Here is a 27,988-nt window from a genome sequence, read left to right as displayed (position 1 = left end):
CAGTGCCAAAATTACTGCCAACACCGCAGTTCCCTCTAAGCCCCTAGGAGGCCAACAGAATTTGAACCAGGGCACCTCCAGTTGTTGCACGCAGTCTGGTTTAGGAAATCTGGCTCTGGCGCCTGGCTTGAGACCTGTAATCTCCCATGCATGAGGCTTAATAAACTCCTCATTTGCAGTTCTAAAGCCCTGTTCTGTGGCACTGAACAGCTTGGGCTCAAATACCGGTCTGTCCAGCAGCTCACATAGTCCAGTGGCAGAAAGCCCAGGGGAGATGGTGGGTCTGACACACAACACAGGTCTGGGGCACAGGCTGACATCATGGACAAAGATCAGTTAGGAGGGCAAGAAAGGAAAAAGCTCCAGAGTGACAGCAAGCACGAAATCTACAGAGGGCCAGCCTCTGCCTATTGAGCTGTATGGTCCTTCCAGAATGCCAAAAATAAATGCCTCAGAAAGGGGCCTCCAAATTCCTTCCTGGGAGAGTTTATTCATCCGGAATGTAATGTATAACCTACCTTCATCTCTTTTTTCAGTTTTTAAAGCCAGTTCTTTGAATTCTGAACTAATGAAAAAATTGTAGGCAATCCCCTTATCCCACCAATAGTTACGATAAAATTTCAGATTTTCTTAATTCGTAGTAATTATAATTTTGACAAGGCCTTTGGCTGGCTTACAACTTTGGGCTGTGAAAGGGACAAGGCTGGTCTCAGTGCCAGCCCCCAAACAAAGCTGAAATGAGATGCAGGGCTGGGGATAGTGGGATGTGGTGGAAGCGAGGTGATTACTCGTACAGGGTTTTTACTACAGGGGATCCAAACTGCATTCATAATATAGATAACAGGGTTCCCCTCCCTCGGCCTAAATTCACAGAACTTTACTGTCACTGAGGAATTGAGCATAGGCTGAAATGGCTAAGCTAAAACTTATATTTTCATTTGGCACAGGAGAATGATAAGGAATCCTTCTGGCCCTTAGGCCCTCTTAAGCTTTTGAAAGCAGGCTGACTTTGCTGTAACTATAGTTATTTGATTGCTCTCTCAGTTTTCATCATCTGTTGCAGAAACACTGTCAGGGGCCTGGATGTCTGATTCGAAGGATCTCTGATTCCTGAGCTCATTCCGAAACCAGGACACTATTAAGAAAGTAACAATATAGAAAGTAAGGCAGATACTTCAGATACTCGGCATTTTTTTTTCTTCACCTGGAAATGGGACATCCATTTTACTTTAAATGTATTTCTAGGCTTTATTAAGGAACATCATTCTGAAACAAATCCCCTGCTGGGAAGAGGAGAGGGAAGTGAAAACCAGACACCAGAAAACCAGAGAATAATGACGAAGATGCTTTAAATTTCAATAGACCTTGGTGCAAATTCTGGGAGAGGACCAGGAGGCTGATCGGTCGTTAGCCTGAGGAGGTATAAATGCAGCTAGAAACCTCCGAAATATCCAGCGTACTTACCTGTCCTTAGGACATGTGCTTTTGACAGTTCATGAGAAGGTAACAGAGGACTGGGACCCACCAATGTCCCGTGCGTAATGACATACTAGGACCCCTTTTGTATAAAAATTCAAGGGTTCCAAATGCCTGAAGAGACTATATCATTTTATACAGAATCTTTTCTTCTACTCAGTAATTTCAATTTTTTCTAAACCACGTTATGTGCTCGCCATTTTCATCAGTAGCAAAGTCATCCCAAGTCAGGACCTCAATAAAATCCTGTAGATTTGGAGATGACACAGCAGGGCTTGAAAACAACAGGATTAGAATTAATATTCATCTTGTTTTAAGAAATAAAACAAATCTACCAAAACAAAACAGACAAGGATTTTTTTTTTTTTTTTTTTTTAATCAGGGAACTCTAGGCCTCTCAGTCTTATGCTAGAGCTAGTGGGAGGAATCTTCCCAATGATATTAATGAAAACTTATTTCAAAAAGAGATTTATTCTGGCAGGATGTTGAAAAATCAGATGAACAGTGATTAGCTATGACAACTGCTCTAAGAAAAGATACTATGTATGTGTTCATAAAATACATCCTGAATACTGTAGTAGAAAAATCAGTGATAAAATCTGGCACTGGCTTTGCTCATGATCCAATATATAAAACGGAGCCAGGGACTCATTTTTTTGGCCTAAAATCCAGTGAAATATATAAATCCTTTGCCAATTTGAATATAATACTGACACGTCCCCAGTCCTTGTTTTCAAGTCTCCTTAGAAAATATGTACCCTGGGCCCATTTGTAGAGCAAGCTTACTAGACAGAAAATTAATTAAATAAATGAGACACGCAGTCCAGCCCCTACCCCTTCATTCTACAGATGAGGCTGGGTGACTTGCCCACATCCACGAGTTAGTCAACAGCAGGTCCAGGAAGAGAACAAACATCTCCCCACTCCCAGTTTGGGGCTTTCCCCATCACGCCCCAGCTTTGCCTAGCCCCAAGTTGCCCGTTCTTGCTAAAGGTCCTGAGGACTGCAAAGGAGGAAAAACCATAGCTTGTCCCTGTCTTCAGGAAACTTACAATTTAACTGAGAAAGCAAAACGTTCACATATGACAAATATAAGAAAAATATAAGTGGGAGATGATACGTTCTAAATGACGTAGAGGATGAAACCCAGTGATAATAACTAAATTTTCCTTCTCCACAATTTTCCTATTGCCTGGTGGCCCTCCACCTACAGAGTCCGGGCTGTTATTGCTTCAGGGATGGTGGGGACAGATAAGCCCAGTAATCAAGTTTCTGAATTTTTTTTTTTTTTTCCCAACTCATAGCAGAGAAAATAGTCTCGAAGGGCATGGTTCTCTATTGCAAGAGCTGGGCTTCCTGGGGACAGAAGAGGCTTCCTGGGCCAAGAAAGACAAAGAACAGAGCTGAGGGTTCACACCATGCATTGGAGGGCAGAACACGTGAGGCCGCAAGTACGTCTTTGTGAGTTCAGAAGATGGCAAGTTTGGGCTCCTGGTGGGAGGAGGAGGACTGGAAGGGACCTGACCAAAGTCTGTTTGCCAGTCAGGGAAATGCAAGTCAAAACCACATTGAGATATCATCTCACCTCAGTTAGACTGGCTATTATCAAAAAGCCAGAATAACAAATACTGGAGAAGATGTGGAGAAAGAGGAACCCTCCTCCACTTTTGGTGGTACTGTATAACTTAGTGCAGTCACTATGAGAAACTGTGTGGATGTTCCTCAAACAACTACAGATAGACCTGCTGTGCGATCCAGCAGTCCCACTACTGGGTATATATACCCAAAGGAATCAAATCATTATGTCTAAGGGATACCTGCACACCTGTGTTCATCACAGCTCTATTTACAATAGCTGAGAGTTGGAACAAACCTAAATGTCCATTGACAGATGACTGGATAAGGAAAATGTGGTATATATACTCAACGGAATACTACTTGGCCATAAAAAAGTACACAATTATGCTATTCGCAGCAACATGGATGAACTTAGAGAAAATTATGTTAAGTGAAATAAGCCAGGCACAGAAAGAGAAATACCACGTCTTCACTCATAAGTGAGAGCTTCAAAAGAAAGAAAAAGAAGAAACAATCACAATAATACATTGAACTTTTAATAAAAAAAAGAGAACAGAACTGTGGTTATTGGAAGTGGGACAGGGAGGGGGAGGGGGTTAGTGAGAAATTGGTTAAGAGTCACAAAGATTGATCATGTTTTGTAAACGTGAGCACACTAATTATCCTGATCTGATCACTACATATTGTACACAGGTACTGATATTCAAATCTGTACCCCACAAATATGTATAATCAATTATGTTTTTAAAAAACTGTCAAAAAAATAAACTACAAAAAGCACTAAAAATAGTGAATGCATAGGTGAATATACATTTTCCTACTATTTAAAACAAACAAAAAACCCCAAAGTCTATATGGGAAGGTTCTGCGAAAGGGTCATGGATGGAACTGGGCTGAGCCCTGTAGGGACAGGTGGGAATCCCAGAGTAGTGCAGACCTGAGCCTTCACCTGTCAAGGGCAGGGGGTGGAGGTGGAAGCAGCAGCTCAAGAGGGGAGTTCAGCTCAATTATAGAGAAACACAGCAGTTGTGCTTTTATACTTGAGGATGTGACTGAAAATTCAAACTCACTATTAATAGGAATTCGCAATGGATAGTAGAAAGTATTATCATCCAATTGATGGTGACCCGTTAAGCCTGCCATCTCATAGAAAGAACTCCAACTTCTCAGTCCAGGTGATCTGAGACCCCTCACATTTAGCCTCCCTATTTTCAAGCCTGTGGCAAAGAAATATTAAATATGGAATTGTAGAGAAAGCTGAGTTCTCCCCATAATTGACAACGAAATAACTTCTTGCAATTATTCTTGTTACAAAAAAGGAAAATCAGTCTTCTAAGCACAGGATGAATAGCTCAGCTTCACTACCTTTTTGTGCCAAAAATGATGTCAGAAGATGTCAGAGTCAGATACAAATAAAAGGGGGGAGGGTGGTGAGAGCGCATGGAACATTCCTTTCCTTCCGTAACCAGTGTGTTGTACAAAATAGAAGTTTAATAAACATGGAGGAAGAACAGAAGGTTAAGAAAGGAGGGAAGACTGATGGGATCCTTTCAGCTTTCTTAGTCAACTCTAAATATTGTAACCTTTAGAGGATATGACTTGGCTTTTCCCCAACATTCTCCAACTAATTCCGACTTGTGATTCCATCAGAGGTTTAAGGCAGCAGTAGGATGTTGAACAAACACAGAAACTGTCTATTGGAGTGGTAAATACTTTCCATAAAGCCTTTGCAGAGCACTGATGGTTTTGCTGTGGCCATTACTGCTGCCTGAGGTTGGAGTGGGAGTGTAATCAACACTATACTCTCAATGAGAGAAACAGAAAAGACTTCAACTTGTGGGTCTAGAAAACCTGAGAGTCTCCCTGTGTATAACCTACTCCATAAAGCAAATTTTCTCATTGTTGTTGCTTAAAATATATTTATATCTTCTTTTTTCTTTTAATACTTAAATTCACAATTTTTATGAGACCCTACCACTCTCATCCATGCCAGTGGGAGAGTGAAATGGTACCTTTGGAGAATAACCCTGCAGTAGGAATCAGAAGCTTGAAAAAGTACATGTACTTTTTACTCCAGCAATTCCACTTGTAGGAGTTTATCCTAATAATGAAGGATGTGCACAAAGATGTTCTTGGCAATGCTGTCTGTAATAGTGAAAAAATGAACATAACCCAGAAGACCAACCGTAGGTCACTGGTAAATGTAGTACAGTGCAGATAAAGAATACTGTATGGATATTCAAACTACTGTAGAAGTTAAGTTTCCTGACTTATAAAGATGCTTGCAATATAGTCAGTGAGAAAATTAGACTACAAAACAATATATATTATACCCTTCTTTGGCAATAATTGGTAATAATATACATCTACAGGAATATAGATGTTCACAAAAAAAATCTATAAAGGCAGACAGCAAATTATGAATAACAATTGTTTCTGGATGGTAGGATTCTGGGTTTTCTTCTTTTTTTGCTAATCTCAATTTTCTGATTTTTCTACAATGACTATGCATTATTGAGATAACACAAATTATTTTAAAAGTTTAGAAAAGCACCCAGGGGCAGGTGTGGTGGCAGCTACAGACTTTTGCTCCTTCCTGGCAGGGGGGTGGGAAGCAGCAACAACCCTGGTAGACCAGATGTCCCTGAAGTGTTTCTTCAGCTTCTCAGGAAAAATGCAGCCATGAGAAGTCTGCCTCCGTTTTCCTTTCATATCCTGGATAGAAACCAACACCCTCTGTGTAGCTGAAATCACACAATTAAAATTTATCTCTCAAGCCAGAAAGACTACACTGTATTTTTTTTAGAGGCGGATGCCAGTATAGCAAAGCATCAGAGGAATTGTCTGTGTGGAATACTGTCCTCACCCTTTAATTTCCTGATGCGTATCTTTGGTTATTACTATTTGACAGTTGATAAGAAAAAAGTAATATTTTCCAGCCTTTCAAGCTCCCATTCAGAGAGCTGTGAATATGCAGACCCCACACTATCAAAGAGTCTAAACGCATCCACACTGTCTGCATCAGCAGCTCCATTCACCTCGAGAGGTTTCGTGTGCTCTTTCCGTGGCACAGGTAAGGTTGCCACTGCTTCTCAGATAAACCTAAAAAAATCAATACCTCTAGCTGGCCTTACAAGAGACATACCCCATGTTTTAGAATAAAATAACTCAGAGGAAAACAATTTTTTATTTTAAATTATCAATGAAACAATTTAAATATTTATCAAGTAAAAGTTTTTCTTATCTAGATGTTACACAGATTCTAGAGCCTACAGATTTTAAAATTAGAATCTAAAAGTAAGAAATTTGGATAAGCCACACCTATCAGGGATGATTTAAAAGCAATCTTGTTTAACGGGGAGACGGGCTAGTTCGGTGCTCCTCAAACTTTCAGTACACACAACCCACCTGACGCAGGACGTCTGGGATGGCACCTGGAATTCTGCATTTCTAACAAGCTCCCCAGTGATGCTGATGTGGTGGTCCCTGGGCCATGTTCTGAATAGCAAGCTTTCCAGTTCGGTGATTTTATGTGCTCTGGCAGGCCAGGAGCACTGTCTCTGGGAGCTGACAAAGCGTGGAGGAGCAAGTAGGATACCCTGACCTGTACCATCTGGCATTCTGTGGCTCTGAGGCTGCAGCTGTGCTTCTACCTGAGTGGCTGCAAGATCCAGACCAGCCATAAATGACACACCCAGGCCTGTGGCCTTTTTATTACTGTCACGTACAACCTACGTGCTAAATGGCTCCAGCCCTAAGAGGAAGGTCCAAGAACATGATGAGTGTCCCAAACCTAGAGCCATACTCACCACAGAAAGCCTCAGTGCTTGGGGTTGTGAGAAGAGCCACCAGCAGCATGACCCTTTCTTCACATTTAGGGCAAGTTGGAGGGGGGGATCACTGCCTTGGGGGGGGCAGGGAGAAGAGTTCAGGCACCCTTACATACGGCTACAGGGACAGTAGCTATAGGTATACCAGATGCCCCATGCTAGGGAATACAATAGATACTTCTGAGTAAAAGCTTTTATCCTACAGTTACTTTGAAGGACAGAGCCACAAAGGAAGACAGACCAGAGAAGGAAATCAGATAGACCTCCCCATGTGCACAGCATCTTGGCAGTTTCTCATTGGTCTCTGCAGCAGCCATGGCCATGCACAAAGATGGAACATGTTATTGTCACCATTGTCCAACACACAGCCACTCATGGACAGCCCACCTGGGGCCACAGAGTCATTCCAGCTGTGCAGCAGCTCACCCTGAATCTTTTTGGAGAACAGTTCTGCCCATGAACATGACTGTTGTGCCAGAACATGGTCTTAAACATCATAAAAATGGAAATAGTTCTTTGGGATTCATTTGTTAGAAGTTGCACTCTCAAGTAATTCCAGCTCTGTGGAGTGGTAGAGCAGAAATTCAAAACCCTGTGATTTTCCTTCACTTGGAAATAAGCATACCATTTCTCCAATGCTTTAATTTGTTTTATGTCAACTGTTGGGTTATAACAGTATATCAAACAATATCATTAGTATTGCTAATAAGCCCTTCAGAAATGGAGGAAGAAGGAAATTAATGAAAATAGTGATGGACCTGAACTGAGATACTCAAATTCCACAACCAACTTAGTCTAAAAGGCTACATACTAATTTAGAAAATACCAGTGACTTTTCTTTTGATGCTTTTACTGCAGTAGAGGTGTAAAGCTGGAGACAGAGCAGGTGGATTTTTGAGTCTTTTTTGCAAATCTGTGTACATTGTCAACTCCATGGTAATTACAAAATTAAGCAGGCTCAATGGCTACAATTGTTCTTCAAGAAAATTAATGAATAAATTTGAGTTTTGCCTAGATCTGATAGGATAAGACTCTGAAATAAAATTTGTTCTGAGAATCATAATGCGGAAAGTACTGTACATAGAAGAAAAAAAAATGAAGACTATAACATTTACAAATGGATCAAAGTTAAATTGGCTACTATCATGTCTTCCAAAATGCTGATTTTCCTTTTTTGGAGATATGATAAAAACTGGCTCTAAAATGAGCAAAATCTGTCAATACGTTATCTTCTCTAATAAAAACAGAAAAAAACCCTTAATTATTCCAGATCTGAAATTTGTTCTTACATATGGAGAAACAGATCACATGTATTCAAATACCACCCATCAGTGATGAGCGCTACAGTATGCAATCATATCTTTTCTATGTGTTGCTTTTAAAGCTCCTACGTTTGCTTATTAATTAAATCCCAATGAGCTTAACTTTCCCTACAAAATGCTGAGGGGTTGCACAAATGTGGCCAAAGCCCAAATCAAAACATATTATGCTTCAGTATCCTGAAATTGCAAGGAAATGTTAAAACTACTGAGAAACTAAAGGAGAAGACGGCATTTAGGTGGAAAGATAAGCCTGCGGGAAAAGACAGCCTCAGGAAGGGATGAGATGTCTTCCCAGACAGAGCAGCGAGGCAGAACTGACAAGCCCCCATGATGACTGTAGGCCACCTATGGCGCCTTACAATTAACCAAGATGCCTGGACTTTCCTATTGGAAAAAACCTGTGATTCACCCGATCCTTTTTCTGTGAGATGAGTGTGTGTCTAGGGGCCCAGAGCACCAGCTGGGCCCAGTTGGGGCTGCTCTCAAGGACAGTTCACAGACATGGCGGCCCCAGGAAAGCCAAGGGGACAGAACTCCACTGGACCTACAGCCTGTGGAAGCTCTGGGCCAGCAAGGAGGACGTAAGCAGGAAACAGGGAAGCTACCTGAGTCACTAGAAGGACAAAGCAGGAAGCAGGGAAGAGAAAGCTAGGGAAAAAACAGAGAGCAGGAATCTGAGGCCCAGGTAGGGTGAAGTATAAATTCAGTGACTCCCACCCCCCCATCATATGTGCCCATTTTGCACAGCTTGGTATGTGTTCCTGGGCTCAAATCAGCAGACCACACGGCTCATGGCTACTGTTCCCTCATTTCCACAGACATGGACACAGAATTCCTCAGGGTATTGCCAAGGGGCTGGGAAATGCCCTCTGTATCACTTAAACTGATCTGTTACCATCTGTGCTTTGGAAAGTATGAAGAGGCACAAAAGTCCAAAGTACTCCTGCCATTGCTGTTTGTAAGGGGCCAGAGAAAGACCTAATGGCTACACTGAGTTGTGAGGAGGAATGCTTTTAGGGCCCAAATTAGGAGAGCAAATAGAGAAGGCTCCGGCAGAACCTCAAGGCTCCAGCAGAAGCCTCAAACAGAAAGAACTAGTTAATTCTCTGATTTTTTCCTATTGGTGTTATTCTAGGGCTAGATATCCTCAAGAAATGTCATATTTTCCTAAAAATATAATTTTAAAGATCCCAGCATCATCTAAGAGTAATTCCCCAAGTACAATTTATTCGAATGGAAATATCCAATCACACATGATGCAAATTTCATTAGCATTATGTGACACAGTTGATTTTTTTTTCCTGGCATAATTGTTGTTTTTCTTTTATCCTATTTATAAAATAACCCCCTATTATTTAAATCACTTAAAAATGAAGACTATACACAGTGGCTTGATGATCTTCTAATCAGACTTCTGCAAAAACAACATAAAATTCCGAGAGTGTAAATTAAATTCATCTTCCTTAGGAAGTATTATGATTGATTCAGTTCTCCTGAGTGCCAAGTGTGTTTAGCTTTTCAGAAAACGTAAGAAAAAGCCTGCTGTCCCTGTCAATGTAAAAATGGCAAATGAATCAGATGCAACTTGAGAAAATTTACCCAAACGCAAACCATCCATTAAAGAAGCCCCTCAGCCACTCCCCCCCGCCCCCGAGTTGGACAATGACAGAGGATAAGTCAGCGGAAGTGTGACTCGTGACCCATGGGGTCAAGAAAAAGAGACGATGCCAGCAACTCACACGCCCTCCCTGCCCCGCATGTTTCTCTGAGGGGAGGAGGATTAAAAAGCAGCTGCTGCCTCTCACCACAATCTCTCACCTTACTCACCAGCGGCTCACAGTTCAGAGGGGCTCCAATGGACTCTGAAAGCCCTCAGTACGGATTAACATCACAGGCCACCAGAGAGGATGTCTGTCCTCCAGATTTTTATTCTGGGTCAAAGAGAAGGCAAAGGGAAAAGGTACAGATTCCTCAATGCTCCCCTCCCTCTTTCCTTCCTCCTTTCCTCCCTATTTTTCTTCTAGAGGAGTTTCTAAGACATTCACATCTTAGCATCCCAGAACTTCTGGAAGCATCTTTACAGCCCATCTAGCCCAACTGCCTTGTTCTACAGAGGAGGAAACAGAGAGGGTAAATGACTGGCTCGAGAGCACACAGCTAATTCATGGTGGAACCATGAGTGGAACCCAGGACACCTAACCATGCAGCTGCTCCTGCACCTTTCCCTCATTGCTGGCCTTTCTTTCCTTCCATCAGGGCAGGTGGAATGAGGAAGCAGGCCCTGCATTTTGAGGGAGAAGACGGCAACGAAACAGAGAAGCTGGTGTTCTCTGCAGGAAGTTCTAATGGCAATCCCTAGTAATGAAAAGCCAGCTGCGGACTGGGTGACAAGGTTGACACTAACGCTAGCTCACCCCAGAGGAGCACCTTGGAATGCTAGGACCCACTCGTGGACACAGAAAGGTCCATTTTCTAGTAGTGGGGGCTTAGAATCAATGCTCCAAACCCAAACAGTAATCAAGAACCATTCAGAAATAAGCCCCTCATTTGAGATAGGCCGACAACAGCAGCGGGATGACAAAGAGGCGCAGGGGCTGCTCTAGGACCAACAAGTGGGGACGGGGATGATGCAGCTGTATGGCAGCACTTGGCCCTGCTGGTCACACTGAGGGTGCTGCACTGAGCTGCCTGGGACAGGGACAGTGGCCCTGCAACTGAATCCATCACTCAGGATAAATAAATTCACTACCCTTCTCTGCACTCAGCCCCGAGTGTGATTATCTGGTTTGTGGGGAAACACTATTTTTAAAATCGACTTGGAAAATACTTTTTCTTATTGCAGCACTGTCAAACTTGTATTTTAAAGGAGAGATTCAACTCTTTAGACTTAAGTTTTTTTTTTCTGTTCAGAAAGAGTCCACTCTGTTACCTTTCACTGATTGATCAAGGGGCCTTCTCCTGAGTGTGGGTAGGGCTGGGATGTATGCTCCTGCCTGGCAGGAGAGGCAGGTACAGTCAGAGACGCACCAGCATCCACTCTCCGCTTCTCCCTTCCTAAAAGAACTGCACTGGAGGTGGCAATGCAGCCAAAGAAAACAACAGTTTCCAGATGCCTTTGTAATTAAGGATAGACATGGGACCAGGATCTGGCCAATAGGGACAAGAGAAATTACTGAGTAGAATCTTTGGGAAAACTTCTGAAAAAGTGGAGATGGCTCAGCTGGCAGGTACCTTCTGCCTTTCCCTTTTCCTTCTTCCTGATGAGAACAAGGGTGTGATGGCTGAGGTGGAGGCAGCCATGTTGTAACTCTGAGGCAACCCCAAGGATGGAAGCTGAAAGCTGAGAATGGGGGTAACAGAGTGACTGAAGGAGCTTCCACACCAGAACTGCACCACCTCCTCCAGACTGCTTTTCAACAAATGTCAGAGGAAAACAATCCCTACTTGTTTAACCATTATTTTTCTCTATTATTTGTAGCCAAGTGCATTTCCTAACTGAAACACATATACATACTCACTCACCAAGAGGCCCCATCACTGAGTGTGAGGCAGGAACCACCAAATACTTAAAGTGAAAAGGAAGAGCAATAACAGGGTATCGATCCCAGCTGTGCTAAGAGAAATTCGAACTCAGAGACCGCAATTAAAACAATGGAAAGGAAAACACCCCACACCAAATTCTCAGTTTTGATGATTAGAGAGGTGCTTTGTTGTGAACCAGAGGACTGGTTCGAGGGCTACCAACTGAGCAAAGGCTACATGCAAGTATTTAATAAAAATCATTCATAAAGAAATGTAGCCTCTGGGCAAAACTGAGTGGGAAGAAAGTGGTGGTATAGGGAGAGGGTTCAAGAGAGCTTTCTCTGATTGTAGGAATGCACAAGCTTCAGGGAATGTGTGCAAATCACTGGAGCATTGTTCTCATTACTACTAACGGTTCTTAATAATTAAGGGGCAATGTTGGGTCTCTCCAGATGGCGAAAATGATCAGAAATTGCTCGTTGCAGTTATACTAATAACTAAATATAATTTGACACTAAATTACAATTCCAGATATACAGCTTTCTGCAGTCTTTTATTGCAAAGGAAAAACTAAGCCAGAGCATCAATAAATAGAATAATCCAATTAAGTGTTTCTCCATTTGGGAACTATTTAGAACTGAGAGTTTAACAGGAAGTGAAGTAGGGTAAAACAATTCAGTATTTACAGATTCTAAAAATCAGGGCTTTTATTGTAAGACAAATTATTTTTTGTTATTTTAAAGTAAGTGTCTAATCAATCTGAATGGCTTGGGTCATTTATGCAGTGATTTTAATCACTATAAATTCTTTCTGGACATGAGGCATAATTTCACATGAATACATTTACTTATAATTTGATATTAAATATAAGCACTTTTTAGTGCTCAGAATCTTTATAAACATATTCCCAAACTTTTTTTTTTTTTAAAACCATATACAATAATCACCTTTAAGCCAGGATTTCCAAATAAAGGAAGATGGATTGTTAAAAATGTCTGTATTCCTTTTAGCTACATTTAAATGGAGAAATGATAGCTAAATTCCCTAATTATAACCTACATCAGTACTGCTGTTAATACACTTTACAGGACTGTGTCAGAGGTGGACGCTCCCTCCATATAGGGGAGGGAGTGATAATTGCCTGCAGATGCAGAAATACAAGGGAAGAAATCTGCCAACAGATGAACTGGAGCACCCATGGACACAGAGACTGTGCTCTGAGCTTTCTGTTAGCCTATTTGTTCAATGAAATGAGTTAACTCAGATTCTTCAGAGAAAGGTGTCCTTAGAAGCATCCAGAACATCTTATAAAGCCTAGGCCACATCCCTCAGGCTGAATTTCCATAGAGAAAGTAGTGGCAGATCTAGTACTAAAATCAAGGTATGACCAATTCTCCAGGAAAAGCCTCCACGTCCAGAGTTAAAGCATTCTGCATCACATTTTTTTGGCAAGGATGCCTTTGGTGATTCTTGCTTACTACTAAAGCATTACCATACACACAGATGGTCTCTGTGGTACTGACCCCTTGCAGGACTTTTAAGACAATGTGAATGACATTTAAAAGATACTTACTGCTGGTGGAAGACAGGTGGCTGTAGTCGGACCTGAAACATAAGACCTCAGTATTAGCAGGATTATACGTGATCTTTCTTTAACCAAATAATTTACTGCAGCTAGAATGTTAAAGTCAGTGGTAAGTAGCATTTAACTGGGAAAGAAACATCACAAATTAAAAACTGTGGTGCTGAGGCTCATTTTATGCAGAATAATACTATGTCTGAATTTGAAAGCAAAACTTTAGAGGCATTTTAGAAATCTGGGCTTCTTCATATGGTCTCTATGAATCCCCCTGATGTGATTTGGGAGGTCCTGAGCCATCTAAATTTGCTGGCAAATTTTTGAATGGTTTTTCTGGAGAGAAGGCCCAAAGTTTTCAACAGATTCTCAAAACAGTTCATGACTCTCTGAAGATTAAGCCACTGCAAATGAGCACCCTTCAAGTGTTCACACCATACCATGGGGAAAAGTCTCTTTGCTTACATAAGCAGCAAAGAGGATCTGGTGAGAGGAGGGACAGAATCTTGGCTGTGAAGGCTTCCACAGTAGAGGTATGGGACGACCATCAGGAAACACAAATCCGCAATGATGGTGACTGATTTCAGTTCCATCTGAGAAGAAATCCCACTGGATATCAGAGTAACAGGATGTGGGCTGTGATAGGGAAAGAGAAAAGGCAGGGCTAGGGCTAGGGTGAAATTACCCATTTGGTTTCTATGTTGGAAAATCAGCTGCTGGCACTCAGTCTGTGTGAGGATAGGAACCTGGCCAAGGACCTGCCCTGCTTAATCTCTACCAAGTCTCGGCCCTACTTGTGCAGCGGTTAAGACTTCCTCACTGGCAATGAATTTGGTATAGAAACTATTTATTTGGGGCTGGCCCCATGGCGCACTCGGGAGAGTGCAGCGCTTGGGAGTGCAGCGGCGCTCCCGCCGTGGGTTCGGATCCTATATAGGAATGGCCGGTGCGCTCACTGGCTGAGCGCGGTGCAGACGACACCAAGCCAAGGGTGCGATCCCCTTACCGGTCACAAAAAGACAAAAAAAAAAAAAAAAAAGAAAGAAACTATTTATTTTGTTCCCCCAGTGTCCCAAAGTCATTCTCAGTAGGAAATTAATCAGTTAGGCATGTAGGGATTTATTCTGCTGTGGTAGTTAGGGGATGTAGTTATGCAAATAAACTGCTTAATTATGCTTAATTTTATAGATATACACTCCTTTTATCTCCTTGGTCTCATGTTGCCTTTCTGGAATCATCCAATTTTAATTCTATTGAGCTTCTTACCATATTAAAAAGTACATACAAAACTTAAAAAAAAAGTCATAAAGAAGCATACCTCTTACTAGTTAAAATAACCTATATCACTCATATAGAACGATGCACTGATTTATTGGTACAGGAACAAAATGGTAGAAAAACAGTATGTGGTTTTCTCTTTTTCAAATGAAACACTTTAGTAGTCATAGAATCATTGAATTTTTACAGTACTAACATTTGCACATCCCTTTATATATTACAAACTGCATTAACATATATCTAATTCAATTTCTTATTTTGTGATTAGGAAACTAAGGTGATACTATTGTATGGAGATCAGGAAGATGGAAATGATAAGGGCTTGGATTAAGTGAGCAGGATGGGTGGCAAGGAAGGAGTCAGAAGGTAGAATGAGTTGGCTAGGGTATGGTGACACACCCACTAAAGGAGAAGAGAGTCAAGATCAGTGACATTCTGAAACCCAGGATTTGTAACTACAACATTGGTGCATTAAATTCCTTGTGGAACCAGGCAGGACATAAATAAACTTTAGGGCAATACTTAGAAATGTAACCATATACAATGCAGTGAATACTCAACAAACATCCACTGTGGTAAATGCAACAGGGAAACAATTCCATTATGATATGATCATCTTAAGATGGCCAGACTTTAAAGAAATTTCATGACTATTCAAATACAACATATGATAAGAATGTGCAACATTACTATTTCTTTTATTATTAAAATGTGTCAGTATTTTCAGCTAAGATTTTCCAAATACTCCTAAAGCAGATGGGATTCACATATGCATACATTTTAAAGATCTGCATACAGATGGATATGTATATAGAATGAAATTTACATTTCAAACACAGCTCAAGAATCTACTTTGAAGTGCAATGATAGTATTTTAGGACAGATGCTAGTCTAATGAATGCCCCTCTAGGAATCCCTGCATATCTCTCGAGACTAAAGGTACTTCCAGGGGCAGGCCTGCCAACTGGTCAGTCTTCTAAGTCACACTTATCCTGCTCCAATTCCTCCCCAGATAGCAGCCAATCTTTGCATAGCACAAATCTGATGTCTCTCTCTGGATGAAATTCAAGCTTGCTAGTGTAAAACACACACGCCTCTCTCTATGATGAATGGTCTCTGCCTATCCTGACTCCCTGCCCACTGTCAAAACAAAAATCAAATAGAAAGAAAAGTCACCTAAAGTCTCATACTGCTTTCCAGCCTCTGATCCTAAGTGTGTGTAATTTGTGCACAGCTGCCATAATAACGGAGATACAATTTGGGACTGCTCTTTCACTTAATGGCATCAGAACCTGCGGCTACATGGTTTCTGTAATTATCATTTTAGATGAAGTGCTATACTATAATTTATTCAATCATTTCCCTTTTGTTGCTATATGATTGTTCCTGGTTGTTCACTTTTACAAAGCACACAGCAATGAGGTTTTTATGAATATGGCTTTATATTTTCTTTTTCTTAGAAAAATGAGCATGAGTGGAAATACAGACTGAGTTGAAGTATGAACACTTTTATAGCTCTTAAAATATATTTCCAAATAACCCCAAAAGATTATTTACTGGAAACGCTGCCAGTAAAACAGAAACTGTAAAGCCTGAAACAATTTTGTGCATAAATAGGTTCAATTTCAGAGAACAACCAGATATCTGAGTAGGGTTCTCTGGAGAACCCTGTACACCTCAACTTCTTTAGGGTGCCTGCATTGAGATTCCTGTTTATTGGTCTCACATCATAAGAATTTACCCAGCTGGCTCTGCATGAGACACTTGGCCCAGATGAAGCGTAAAAGGTGAATTCATGAATTTTAGGATGAAAAATTTATGGACACAATCGAGATAAGCAGAATAATACAAGGATTATATATTTTCATATACCTAACATATATACAGCCACATTTCCAAATATTTCTTTAGTATTATATTTATTTAGTATTTGTGCCAACAATGAATAGAAAGTTAGATGAAGACCCTTGAGTGTATTTTAATTGCAATTATATATACAGGGATTATATATTACAACTGTCAGCAGCCTATTTGCCACTTTTTATATATATTTATATATAAAACAAATACTTTCTTAAATTCTTTTCCAGTGTTAAGGGACGCCCCAACCCCTACTGACCTTAACATATGCATTCTGCTTCTGTACAAGTCACTTGCTAAAATAAATGGGGGAATAAACAGAGTAGCATGGCCAACGCCATTTTAGGTGGCTCTGCCATTTTAGCCTGAACAGTCCCTATGGGGAATCCAGGGTGGGGAGGGGCTACAGGCTACCCACAAAATTAGCTTATGTATCGCTGGCTTGCTTGCATTGGCTAGATTGTGTCAGGTGCGAAAAATGCCCGCCTAGCTAAAAATAAAAGCTGCAAGAGGTTTCAACTCAGGGCTGCGCACTTCGATTGGCCTGCGTAGCCCTGGCTGCCAGAAATAAACTCTTTTCCTTTTCCTATCACACGGTTCTCGTGGGCAAATTTCTTTTACCCGTCGGACATTAGCCATAACATTTGGGGGCTCGTCCAGGATCCCTTAAGCCTCTTGAGAACCGTCCTTTTGGCCCTGGGACTTTTTGGATCTCTAGGGGGGAGTTCCTGAAAAGACGTTCTTCAGCCCCAGAGAGACAAACCCCACGGCAAGCGCCATTGAATTTGGTGAGTCGACTCCTTGGTTGGGAAAAAGGCTCGGCTGGACGCAGCCATAGATGCCTCTTTCCCTGGATCAAACGAGACATCGTTCTGATCCGTTGGGACCTTTTTTAGGTCGTTGGGACTTTCATTTTGATTTTAAAATCTTTTATTATATGCGTATCACTTGTTAGTTTTGGTCTGTGTTTAAGTCCTTTTGTTCGTCTAGTTCCGTTTTGTGTTATCTGTTATAAGTGTCGTTTTGTGTTGTCTATTATAAGTGTCGTTTCGTGTTGTCTGTTATAAGTGTAGCTTGGCCATTTCCGCTCCACAGGACATCGTGGGACAAGCATCCTCCAGACCAACTGTCCTCCAATGTTTTCTTATGGACTTTAACACCTTCCGAGAGAAGGCTGCAGACTTTGGGGCCTCCGTGGACCCCGAAGTCTTGCGAGTCCTTTGTGAAATGTCGCTGGCCATCAGAGGGCTCTCTTAGCTCCCCATTAGCTCAGGCTGTCAGACGGGTCATCTTCGGAAAACCCGGACACCCTGATCAGATACCTTATATTCTCATTTGGATTGAAATTCTGTCTTACCCTCCTCCTTGGTTAAAAAGATGTTTTCCAGGGTTAAAGAAAAATGCTCTCCGCCGAGAAACCACTGCCATTCTCCTGACAAAGCGGCGCCCTGATTCTGCCCCTAAGCAAGTTTTATCAACCGCTCCAGAGGAGCCAGACCTGATCTGCCGCCCTCCACCTTACGCAGAGGACCCCACCCAAGTGTCTGACCCACTTCTCTCTCCCACACACACCCGCTCTGGGGCCTCTTATCGTCTCCACAGTCCCGCCCCACCAGTGTCCCCTCCTTCCTCTGCTTCCCCTTCTTCACCTTCCTCAACTGCTTCCCCTCCTGGACTCTTCCCCTTGCATAAGGCCACAGGGGCAAATGGCCCTTTTATGGTATATGTTCCCTTTACCACCAGTGATCTTTACAACTGGAAAAACCAGAACCCTTCTTTTTCCGCCGATCCACACGGTCTCATTTCTCTGCTTGAGTCTGTCTTTTATACTCACCAGTCCACCTGGGATGATGCCAACAATTGTTACAGACTGTGTTCACTTCTGAGGAACGTGAACGAGTCCACCGAGAGGCCCAATGGGCTGTCCTGAGCCCCAATGGTCTCCCCACGGATGACCCTGAGCGATTGGCTGCTGTTTTCCCCACCCGCTGCCCCGATTGAGACCCAAGTAGTAATAGAGGTAAGGAGGCTCTCGATTGGTTTCACCAGGTCCTGTTACGAGGGGTTCGAGCTGCAGCCCAAAATCCCTCAAACCTATCTAAGGTTAGTGAAGTAATCCAACAGCCCGCCCAATCTCCAGGTGCATTCTTAGAGCGCCTCCTAGAGGCATACCGGATCTATACACCCATAGACCCAGAAGCACCTGAAAATCGAAGAGCAATTAATTTGGCCTTTGTAGCTCTGTCTGCACCCGATATAAAACAGAAGTTGCAAAGATTAGAGGGATTTGAGGGCAAGGTTCTTTCAGAGTTGGTAGAAATAGCCCAAAAGGTTTTCACAAATCACGATCTACCTGAAGATAAGCAGCTTAAAAGACTAACTAAGGTTCTGCTGGCCACACAAGGCCAACCCAAGAAACCTCAGGCCCCTAAAGGAGCTGTCAAGATGGGGTTGAAAAAACGCCCACCATTGGATAAAGACAAATGTGCCTACTATACGGAAAACCAGTATCATTTCTGGTGGACACGGGGGCTACATACTCTGTACTGAAAAAACCAGAATTGCCTAGTAATAAGCCCCCCATTGCCATTCAAGGGGCCACAGGGAAAACTAAAATTTTGTTCATGGACAGAAGGGTGACTCACCGACTTAGGCAAGAACACAGTCACTCATTCGTTCATTTTAATGCCTGACTGCCCAGTGCCTTTATTGGGCAGAGATTTACTCCACAAACTGGGAGCAACTATCACTTTTAAGTCACAGGCTGCTCCACTAAGCTTGGAGCAACCTGCCACCCTTTTGGTGACACTGCCTTTGTCCGAAGAATATAAGCTCTTGCCAGAACAATTGCAGGAGGATAAAACCTCCAACCACCAAGAATTGCTAGATTATTACATGAAACTTGTGCCCCAGGTCTGGGCTGAGTCTAATCCCCCTGGGCTAGCAAGGAACCAACCTCCAATAGTGGTCCAGCTCATGGCAACTGCCACCCCCATCAGAGTAAAACAATACTCTCTTCCTTTAAAGGCACGAAAAGGGATAGAACCTCACATCAATAAATTAAAACAAGAAGGGATACTAGTGCCTTGCAAGTCTAGCTGGAATACTCCCCTGTTACCGGTCCAAAAGCCAGGCACAAATGACTACAGGCCTGTCCAAGACCTCCGGGAAGTCAATAAGAGAGTGGAAACTATCCATGCAACTGTACCAAATTCCTATACGTTGTTGAGCCTGGTTAATCCCCTCCATCAGGTTTATACAGTGTTGGATTTAAAGGATGCCTTCTTCAGTCTGCCCCTAGCCAAAATCAGCCAGCCTCTGTTCGCCTTCGAATGGGAAGCCCCAGATGGAAGCTACTCTGGTCAACTAACATGGACTAGACTGCCCCAAGGGTTTAAAAACTCACCTACGCTGTTTGATGGAGCGCTGAGTCGAGACCTCCAAGATTTCAAGGTAAAGTGGGGATCAAATATAACACTGTTACAATATGTCAATGACTTGCTATTGGCTGCACCCACCCTGGAGATTTGTAAATAAGCCACAGGGGATTTATTAATGACCTTACAATACCTAGGATACCGGGTATCCGCTAAAAAGGCCCAACTTTGCTCCCTGATGGTGACATATTTGGGATATATCTTAAACACAGGGGAAAGGAAATTGTCCCCTGACCGCATAACAGCCATCCTAAATATACCAGAGCCAAAGACTAAAAGGCAAATTCGAGAATTCCTAGGAGCCACAGGATACTGTCGCTTATGGATTCTCAACTTTGCTGAAATGGCCCAGCCCCTCTATGAGGCTACTAAGGGACCAGGGGATCAAATTACTTGGACGGAGAGACTCCAATTGGCATTCAACAACATAAAGGCCGCTCTTACGCAGGTCCCAGCCCTGGCACTGCCCAATCTAGAAAAGCCTTTTACCTTATTTGTGGCTGAAAACAAGGGCATCGCAAAGGGGGTGCTAACCCAAGATCTAGGGCCATGGAAACGACCGGTGGCTTACTTGTCACACAAGCTGGACCCAGTGGCCACCAGCTGGCCCACATGCTTACGAGCTACAGCTGCAACTGCACTCCTAGTAAAAGAAACTAATAAGTTAACCTTGGGCCAGCCCCTAAATATTGTTACCTCTCATGAGGTAGAGACTACACTAAAAACCCCACCAGGAAAATGGATTTCAGATGCAAGGTTAACTCATTACCAAACCCAACTGCTTGAACCCGAACATATTACATTCTCCAACCCGGCTGCCCTAAATCCAGCCATCTTGCTCCCTGACAGTGACCCTGACTGCTGCGAAGTCACACATGATTGCCTTGAAATCTTAGCCGCCTTCCAGGGCAACCGACCAGGGTTGCCAAGACACTCCTCTCAAGGAGGCGGAGCTAACTCTTTTCACAGATGGCAGCAGCTACATGGTTGACGGACTCAGGTATGCAGGTGTAGCGGTGGTTACTCCTGAACGAGTACTATGGGCAGAAGCTCTCTGGTCCCAGACCTCAGCCCAGCGGGCAGAAGTTACCGCTCTCACAAAGGCCCTTCAGCTTAGTGAAGGTAAGACTGTAAATATCCACACTGACAGTAGATATGCCTTTGCTACTGTACATGTACATGGGGCCCTCTACAAAGAGGGTTACTCACTTCAGAAGGAAAGACAATTAAAAAGTTCCTGAAATTCTTGCACTATTAGAAGCTATTTGGCTTCCAACCAAGGTTGCAGTTATTCATTGCAAGGCACACCAAAAGGGAGCAACTGTAGAAACTCAAGGAAATAACTTTGCTGATAAGACTGTTAAAACAGTGGCACTCCAACCAACTGTGACATCAATCATAGCACCTTTGCTACCACAACCTCATTTGCCATTAAAACCTGAGTACTCTCCAGAAGATGAGGAAAAGGCTGAAACATCAGGATACCAAAAAAACATAACCACTGAGTGGTATGAATCAAAGGACAAAGCCATATGGCTACCAGAAAAAATGGGTCAACACTTGGCTCATGAAATTCACCAAGCCACCCATTTAGGGGAAAAAAAGCTACTAGAATTAATTAGACAATCATTTAATTTTAATAATGCATTAAAAATTGTTGAATCATTAATTAACCGATGCCTTGCATGTACTCAAGTAAACTCTAAACAGGTCTGGAGTTCGACAAACAGGTAATACTCCAGGAGAACATTGGGAAGTTGATTTCACTGAAGTTACGCCTGGAAGGTATGGATACAAATACCTGCTTGTATTAGTAGATACATATTCTGGATGGGTTGAGGCATTTCCTACCAAGTCTGAAACAGCCTCTATAGTGGTAAAAAATTAATCAATGAAATTTTACCCCAGTTTGGGCTACCTACAACCCTTGGGTCAGATAATGGACCTGCCTTTACAGCACAAATATCCCAACAATTGGCCAAATGTTTGGGAATAAAATGGAAGTTACAGTGCGCCTACCGCCCTCAAAGTTCAGGACAGGTTGAGCGCATGAACAGAACTTCAAAAGAAACCTTGACTAAGCTTCATTTAGAAACTGGTGAAAACTGGGTAGACCTCCTTCCCTTTGCACTATTAAGGGTACGAAATTCCCCATATAAACAGGGATATACACCTTATGAAATTCTTTTCGGTCACCCCCCACGTCTATTACCCAGGGTGCCAATGGAGGCTGACCCCCAAAAGCTGCCTGCCCCTATTTTGGGGGAACTTCAAACCCTACAACAGATTTGTTCACAAATCAGAAACAAACTAAATGCTAACGCTTCCCTTCCAAAGCAGGAGCCACCCGCACCCATCCCTCAACCCGGGGACTTGGTGTACATAAAGAAGTTAGCTGCCTCGTCCCTCCAGCCCCGCTGGGCTGGACCATACCCGGTGATCCTCAGCACACCCACAGCTGTAAAGGTTGCCGGAAAGGATGCTTGGATATGGTGGACTCACGTCAAACCGGCACCGAACTCAAACCCCAACACCGACTGCTGGAGCATCCAGACCACCGACTGCCCAACTAAGATAAGACTAAAGAGACTTTAACATGCTTTTAAAAATTCAGCTCCTAAGATAGCAATGATTTGCTATAGCTACAACAACAGAGGGGCATGTTAAAGGACGCCCCAACCCCTACTGACCTTAACATATGCATTCTGCTTCTGTACAAGTCACTTGCTAAAATAAATGGGGGAATAAACAGAGTAGCATGGCCAACGCCATTTTAGGTGGCTCTGCCATTTTAGCCTGAACAGTCCCTATGGGGAATCCAGGGTGGAGAGGGGCTACAGGCTACCCACAAAATTAGCTTATGTATCGCTGGCTTGCTTGCATTGGCTAGATTGTGTCAGGTGCGAAAAATGCCCGCCTAGCTAAAAATAAAAGCTGCAAGAGGTTTCAACTCAGGGCTGCGCACTTCGATTGGCCTGCGTAGCCCTGGCCACCAGAAATAAACTCTTTTCCCTTTCCTATCACCCAGTTCTCGTGGGCAAATTTCTTTTACCCGTCAGATGTTGGCCATAACACCAGGAAAATCATAGCCTAAGAATTGATCCTGGCATTTCTATAAAATTGACCTTGACGTTTCTGTAAAATGTCAGCTCAATGCAACGTGGACTTTATCTGCTAATGCTCAGTGCACTGAATTAAATACCATGGTAGTTTAGAGTTAACTAACTCCATCTTGAACACAAAAATAATAGAATACTAATAGATCATCCTGTGTTCTACACAAGATTTTCCTTTTTACCTTTTTAAAAAACCTGTCCTATTTTAAAATTTATTCCACCTATTCTTTCCCATCCACCTGTTTAAATTCTAGACCCATGAATTGTTTATCTCTGAAGTCACAGTGAAATATCAGTTGGAGGTTACCCAAAAACACAGGGCATGATATGACTGTCTCTCCATGTTCAGAAGCTTAGTGACAGCCGACATGGAAGTGGAAACCCATTAGTGCCAGACGAAACTACTGAATGAAAATCATTCATCAGGTATGGTCACATCTGAAAGACTGGCTTAGAGGCCAAATCTTGAAACAGAAACAGTGTAATGAAATAGTCGTTATAAAGCACTGGCTTTTATTTGGGTTTACAAGGAACTGCCTGTCCCTCTACTAAGGGATTATGTTTCTCAAGATAGTTTACCACCGTCAGCAGCCGACTTGCCAGTGTTTTCTAACAGAAAATACACAGAAGTACAAGGCTTGCTTTCAAGTGGATTTGGAAAATGGGAGTTTCAAAATGACATCAATTGCCATAGAAGAATACTAGTTTGCTTTTAGTCTTAGACTGTATTAGGTGGGTCAGACAGCAAAGGCAGCATTTCAAGCAAAAGAAAATGTCTGAGCAGAAAACAAGAATTAATTACAGATCAAATGACTCCTTGAGAGGCAGCTTCACTAGGTGGAAAGCACGCTGGAGATCCAGGCTTTAATTCAGGCCACTTACAAGCCATGTGACCTCCAAGCCTCTGTTTCCTCATCTGCAAAATAATAGTTATAATACTGAGGCATGCCTTATCGTTTCTCAGATGTTCTCAATAATCAAATTGCTTAAGGTATTTAAAAGCATCAGCGCACTTACTATGATGAGTATAATGAACATATGGTAGTAAGGTGACCATTTTTATTACATAAAACTCTAAGTTTATCATTTGGAGTGTTCTTTGTAACAATAATAGTAGTATGATGAGAATAATAATGTACCGAGAATTTACTTATGCCAGGCACTGTTCTCAGGCCTTTAAATATATAGACTCATTTAATCCTCACAACACTGTGAGGTAAGTACTATAATCGTCATCCCCATTTTACAGAGCAGGAAACTGAGAGCAGGGAGAGGTTAAGTAATCGGCTCAAAGTTCCACAATTCCTCAGTGGAGGAGCCAGAATTCGAATGCCAGCAGGCAGCTCTTGTGGTTGTCACTTTCAAAGTGACCAGCACAGTCTGCCCACTGGTAGTGGGACCCACAAACTTTCTCAGAATCATTTATTTCATCATGCTACTGAAAGGATCGATAATCAGTTCAAGCAATAGCCTAAAATCATTTGCTCCTATGTTTTGTTCACACCCATCCAGCTTCTGCATCCACCACCCCACTGTCAAATACTGCTCTACCTTCACTTCATTATCTCCATTCAAGAAAAGACACTTGGCATTCCTCATCTTAATTAGTTTCTCAGTAACACAGGCAATCTCTCCCTCCTTTCTCAAAAACTCAAACATCCCTTGGTTTCTACAATATCACGTTCTTTCTTTTTTTATCCCATGCCTGCTCTTTCTCAGGCTCCTTTATCAGTGCATCCTCCTTTACCTAAGATTTAAATGTTTTAGTTTCTCAAGGGTGGTCTTAAAAAGTGCCTGCTGCATGGGGTTGTTGAAGGATTCAATGAGCCAATGAAATATGTAAAGGCTTAGAGCAGTACATGGCACACTGTAAATGCTAAATAAGTGTTTGCTATTATCTTCAGTTGATTTAATCTCTCCCAAGCTTTGATTGCAATGTTAAGGTTGACAGTTCCCAAATGCAATGTCATCATGTAGACCTCTCTGAGCTCTAGACAATATACCCAACTGCTGATTCGTCATCTTTACCTGGATATCTCTCAAGACTTCGGACACATGTTGAAAATGAAACCTCTCATACCCTGCCCAAACTTGGTTTGGAGGGGATCACAGGCTACTTTGAGAATTTGATAAAAAATAAGCTCTCTTCTCATAAAAATCCACAAAGCACATCATTTTGCATACAAAGTGAAATCATTCACAGACCCCAAATCAAGGACCACTGCCTTAGATGTGTCACTTGAGCTGAGTCTTGAAAAAAGAGTAGAGTTTCACCGGGTGGACAGGCATGCCAGGTGGAAAGAGGATAGCTGGCAAAGAGGGCAGCTTGACAAAAGTAAGGAAACGAAAAAACCTGTTGGATGTGTCTAGGTGCAGGATGTGAAGAAGGACCTGCAGAGAAACAAGGCCAGGGAGAGAAGGAGGGTCTCCATAACATTGGGGCTTGCAAGCCACAGTAAGTGCTAAATTCTTGGCACTTTACAGATGACAGAGTCATAAAAGTTTGGAAGGTAGAGAAACAAGATCAGATTTGCATTTTGAAAATAATAATGTTAGCAAACATCTACTGAGTGCTTTCTATGTGCTTAATATGCAGTCTCAACAGGTAGCCATATGAAAGGTAGACAGGGTAAGGGGGATGGGACAAGCTCCAGAAAAGTAGGGAAACTATGAACAGCTTTTTTGATAACTAAACTAAAATTCAAGGGATATATGAAGATGTGGCAAATACAAGACTAATAAGTACACATTGAAACTATTTTATTTAAACGCATGCCATTTTATCTTTACCTTTAGCATAAGGATGCTAGCAATGCAATAAGAATTCTTTACACATTCTGTTCTGTTACAACTACACAGGTTAGTGGCAGAGGCAGAGAACAGAAGCTCTGGTATCAGCATGATCAGTGAGCCCTCACAGGGGCCCTGGCAGCTGTCATACTGATGTCCTGATCCCGAGGTGATGTCACTCCCTGGGTCAGAGCTTCCTCTCCCTTCTCCAACATGGAGCTCTTGGAAAACAAAAATATCTGTTTTACATGAGCTCTGCAAATTAAAAACTAATGGGCTAGTATATGCTTTATTTAACCTAGCTTTAAATGAACTAGTTAATTTTGCTGTTTCTTCTATTCATGGTCCAGCTAACTAGAGACAGGGGGGAAAAAAAAAAAAGGCAAGGACCTTCAATTAAAGTTGATAAATGCCACATATTCAAAGTGTGGGAAAAGGCAAGGGAGTTCAGTATTTGGAATCAGGTTATAATTGGGTGCTGTAGTGAACCAGGAATGATCCTGAGTCGGAATGTCAGGGAAAGCCCACCGCTCGGTAAATGCTCTAGGGAGTCCCAGATTTGGACTACGAGCTGTGGTGGAGGCTGCAAGGAAGGGTGGGGTTGGGAGGCAGGAGGGGCTGTGCGGGGAGCCTTTCCCGGAATCAGCTCAGAATCCTGGGTTCATTCTCGGCTTGGACTCTCTATCTGCCCTCCCAGGGTGGTCAATCCCTGAGATTAGTTTAATACCTCTCCGATCTTCCAGCAATAAGGTTTTCTATAATCTGGGCAGCTCCCGCCCTCCAGGGTTACTCCAGATAGGAAAAGACACCCTTTCCTCCCGGCTCAGTACCCGCATCCTGGCTGTGGCGCTGACGCTGCACAGGAAAATCCTCGAGAGATAGGGGCTGGGTGGAAGCCTTTACAATGACATTCATCTCCTAAAAGGCATTCGTCTTTTGGCCCACTCAGGAAAACAGTGTTGTTGGGAGAGGACTAATTAGTCTCCAAAGGTTTGAGCGAATTGTTTGAGCCGGCTGAAGCGAAGAGGACGCCTCTCTAAACAAGCAGCGCTAGAGCACAGACAGCACCGTCTCCCTCCCGCCGGTGCAAAGGCAGGCGCTTTGGGAGGGGACAGGTGCGCTCAGAGGAGAGGAAGTTCGGCGGGGGCTGGAGGAGCCCAGGAGGGAGTCTCAGCAGCGTAGGCTCAAGTCCCACAATAAAGCCATGAAAGGAGAAAGGCCATCCATCCTCTTAGCTGACTTCTGAAAGACTTGTGTAGGTGCCGGGTGTCCCGTCCTGCTTTTCCCGCTCTCCCAAGTCCAGGGCTGGACTCCAGGCGGCTCCGGAGCTACCGGAGGAAAGTCCCCTTGGAAGGTGGAAACGAGCGCAAGAGCATCTCCTGTCCCTCTAACCATGACGATAAGGGGACACCGGCCTGGCACTCCACAACGCCTCACGGGATAACGGAGGGCAATAGGGGCGGGGATGGGTTTACGGGGAACCTTCAGTCCCTCCACTTTCCTCCCCACGGGCTGAGGGCTGCGGCCCGCCCTGCCCGGGCAGCCACCGGCCACGCGGCTCTGCCCCGGGCCCGGCCCGGGAGCGAGCGAGCTCTCGGCCCCTTGGCATCCCCGGGGGTCCGGGCAGGTGGGAAAGCCCCACGCCCGGGTCCCTCCGCAGCGGCTCGGGCGGGAACACCGGACCGGGAAGAGCCGCCGCGCAACTCAGAGAGCGCCCCCCCACCCGCGGCCCGCCCGGCGCGGCTCACCCTCCGGTCTCGGCGCCCGAGTCCACGCAGTCATCCTCCTCGCCGCCGCCGCCGCCCGCCTTGGGGTCCATGGCGCGCGTCCTGTCGCGCTCGGCTCGCGGGTGGCCCAGGGTGCGCTCCCTCCAGTCCGCCCAGCCCAGCCCAAGCCGGCCGGGCTCCCTTGGAGCGTCTCGCGGCCCGGCCGGGACGCCGGCAAACAACTCGGGTGCCCGCCGCCGGCCCCAGCGTCGCGCCCTCTCCCGGCCGCGCCCCGCGGGCCCCAGCGGCCGCGCCCGCCCCGCCCCTCGCCTAGCCTCGCCTCGCCGCCCGGAGGTGCGCGCGTGCGCGTGCGCGTGGAGCGCGCTCTTGCGTGGTGTGTGCGCGTGAGTGGGCGAGAGGTGTGAGGCCGCGTGCATGTGTGCGTGGCGTGTGGCGTGTATTTACGGTTGCACGCGCTGTGGGGGTGCGAATGTGCG

At 43.7% G+C, this 27,988-nt stretch overlaps 1 protein-coding gene across 1 annotated transcript in view; it reads right to left on the bottom strand.

Annotated features, from left to right (window-relative positions):
• FAM124A (family with sequence similarity 124 member A) overlaps positions 1–27,764 on the bottom strand; it is a 62,954-nt gene extending 35,190 nt beyond the window's left edge. The window contains exons 1-2 of the mRNA XM_063102325.1: positions 27,534–27,764; positions 13,302–13,333 (exon numbers count right to left, since the gene is read on the bottom strand). Of these exons, the coding sequence (XP_062958395.1) occupies positions 13,302–13,333; positions 27,534–27,604 (103 nt within the window). The 5' untranslated portion in view covers positions 27,605–27,764. The remainder of the gene's footprint in view (positions 1–13,301; positions 13,334–27,533) is intronic.
• Positions 27,765–27,988: the final 224 nt, after the last annotated feature.

This window comes from Cynocephalus volans, chromosome 7 (genome assembly GCF_027409185.1).
Source record: "Cynocephalus volans isolate mCynVol1 chromosome 7, mCynVol1.pri, whole genome shotgun sequence".
NCBI classification, from domain to species: Eukaryota; Metazoa; Chordata; class Mammalia; order Dermoptera; family Cynocephalidae; genus Cynocephalus; species Cynocephalus volans.
Note: the sequence above shows the minus strand (reverse complement) of the source record. Positions and strands in the feature narration are given on the sequence as shown.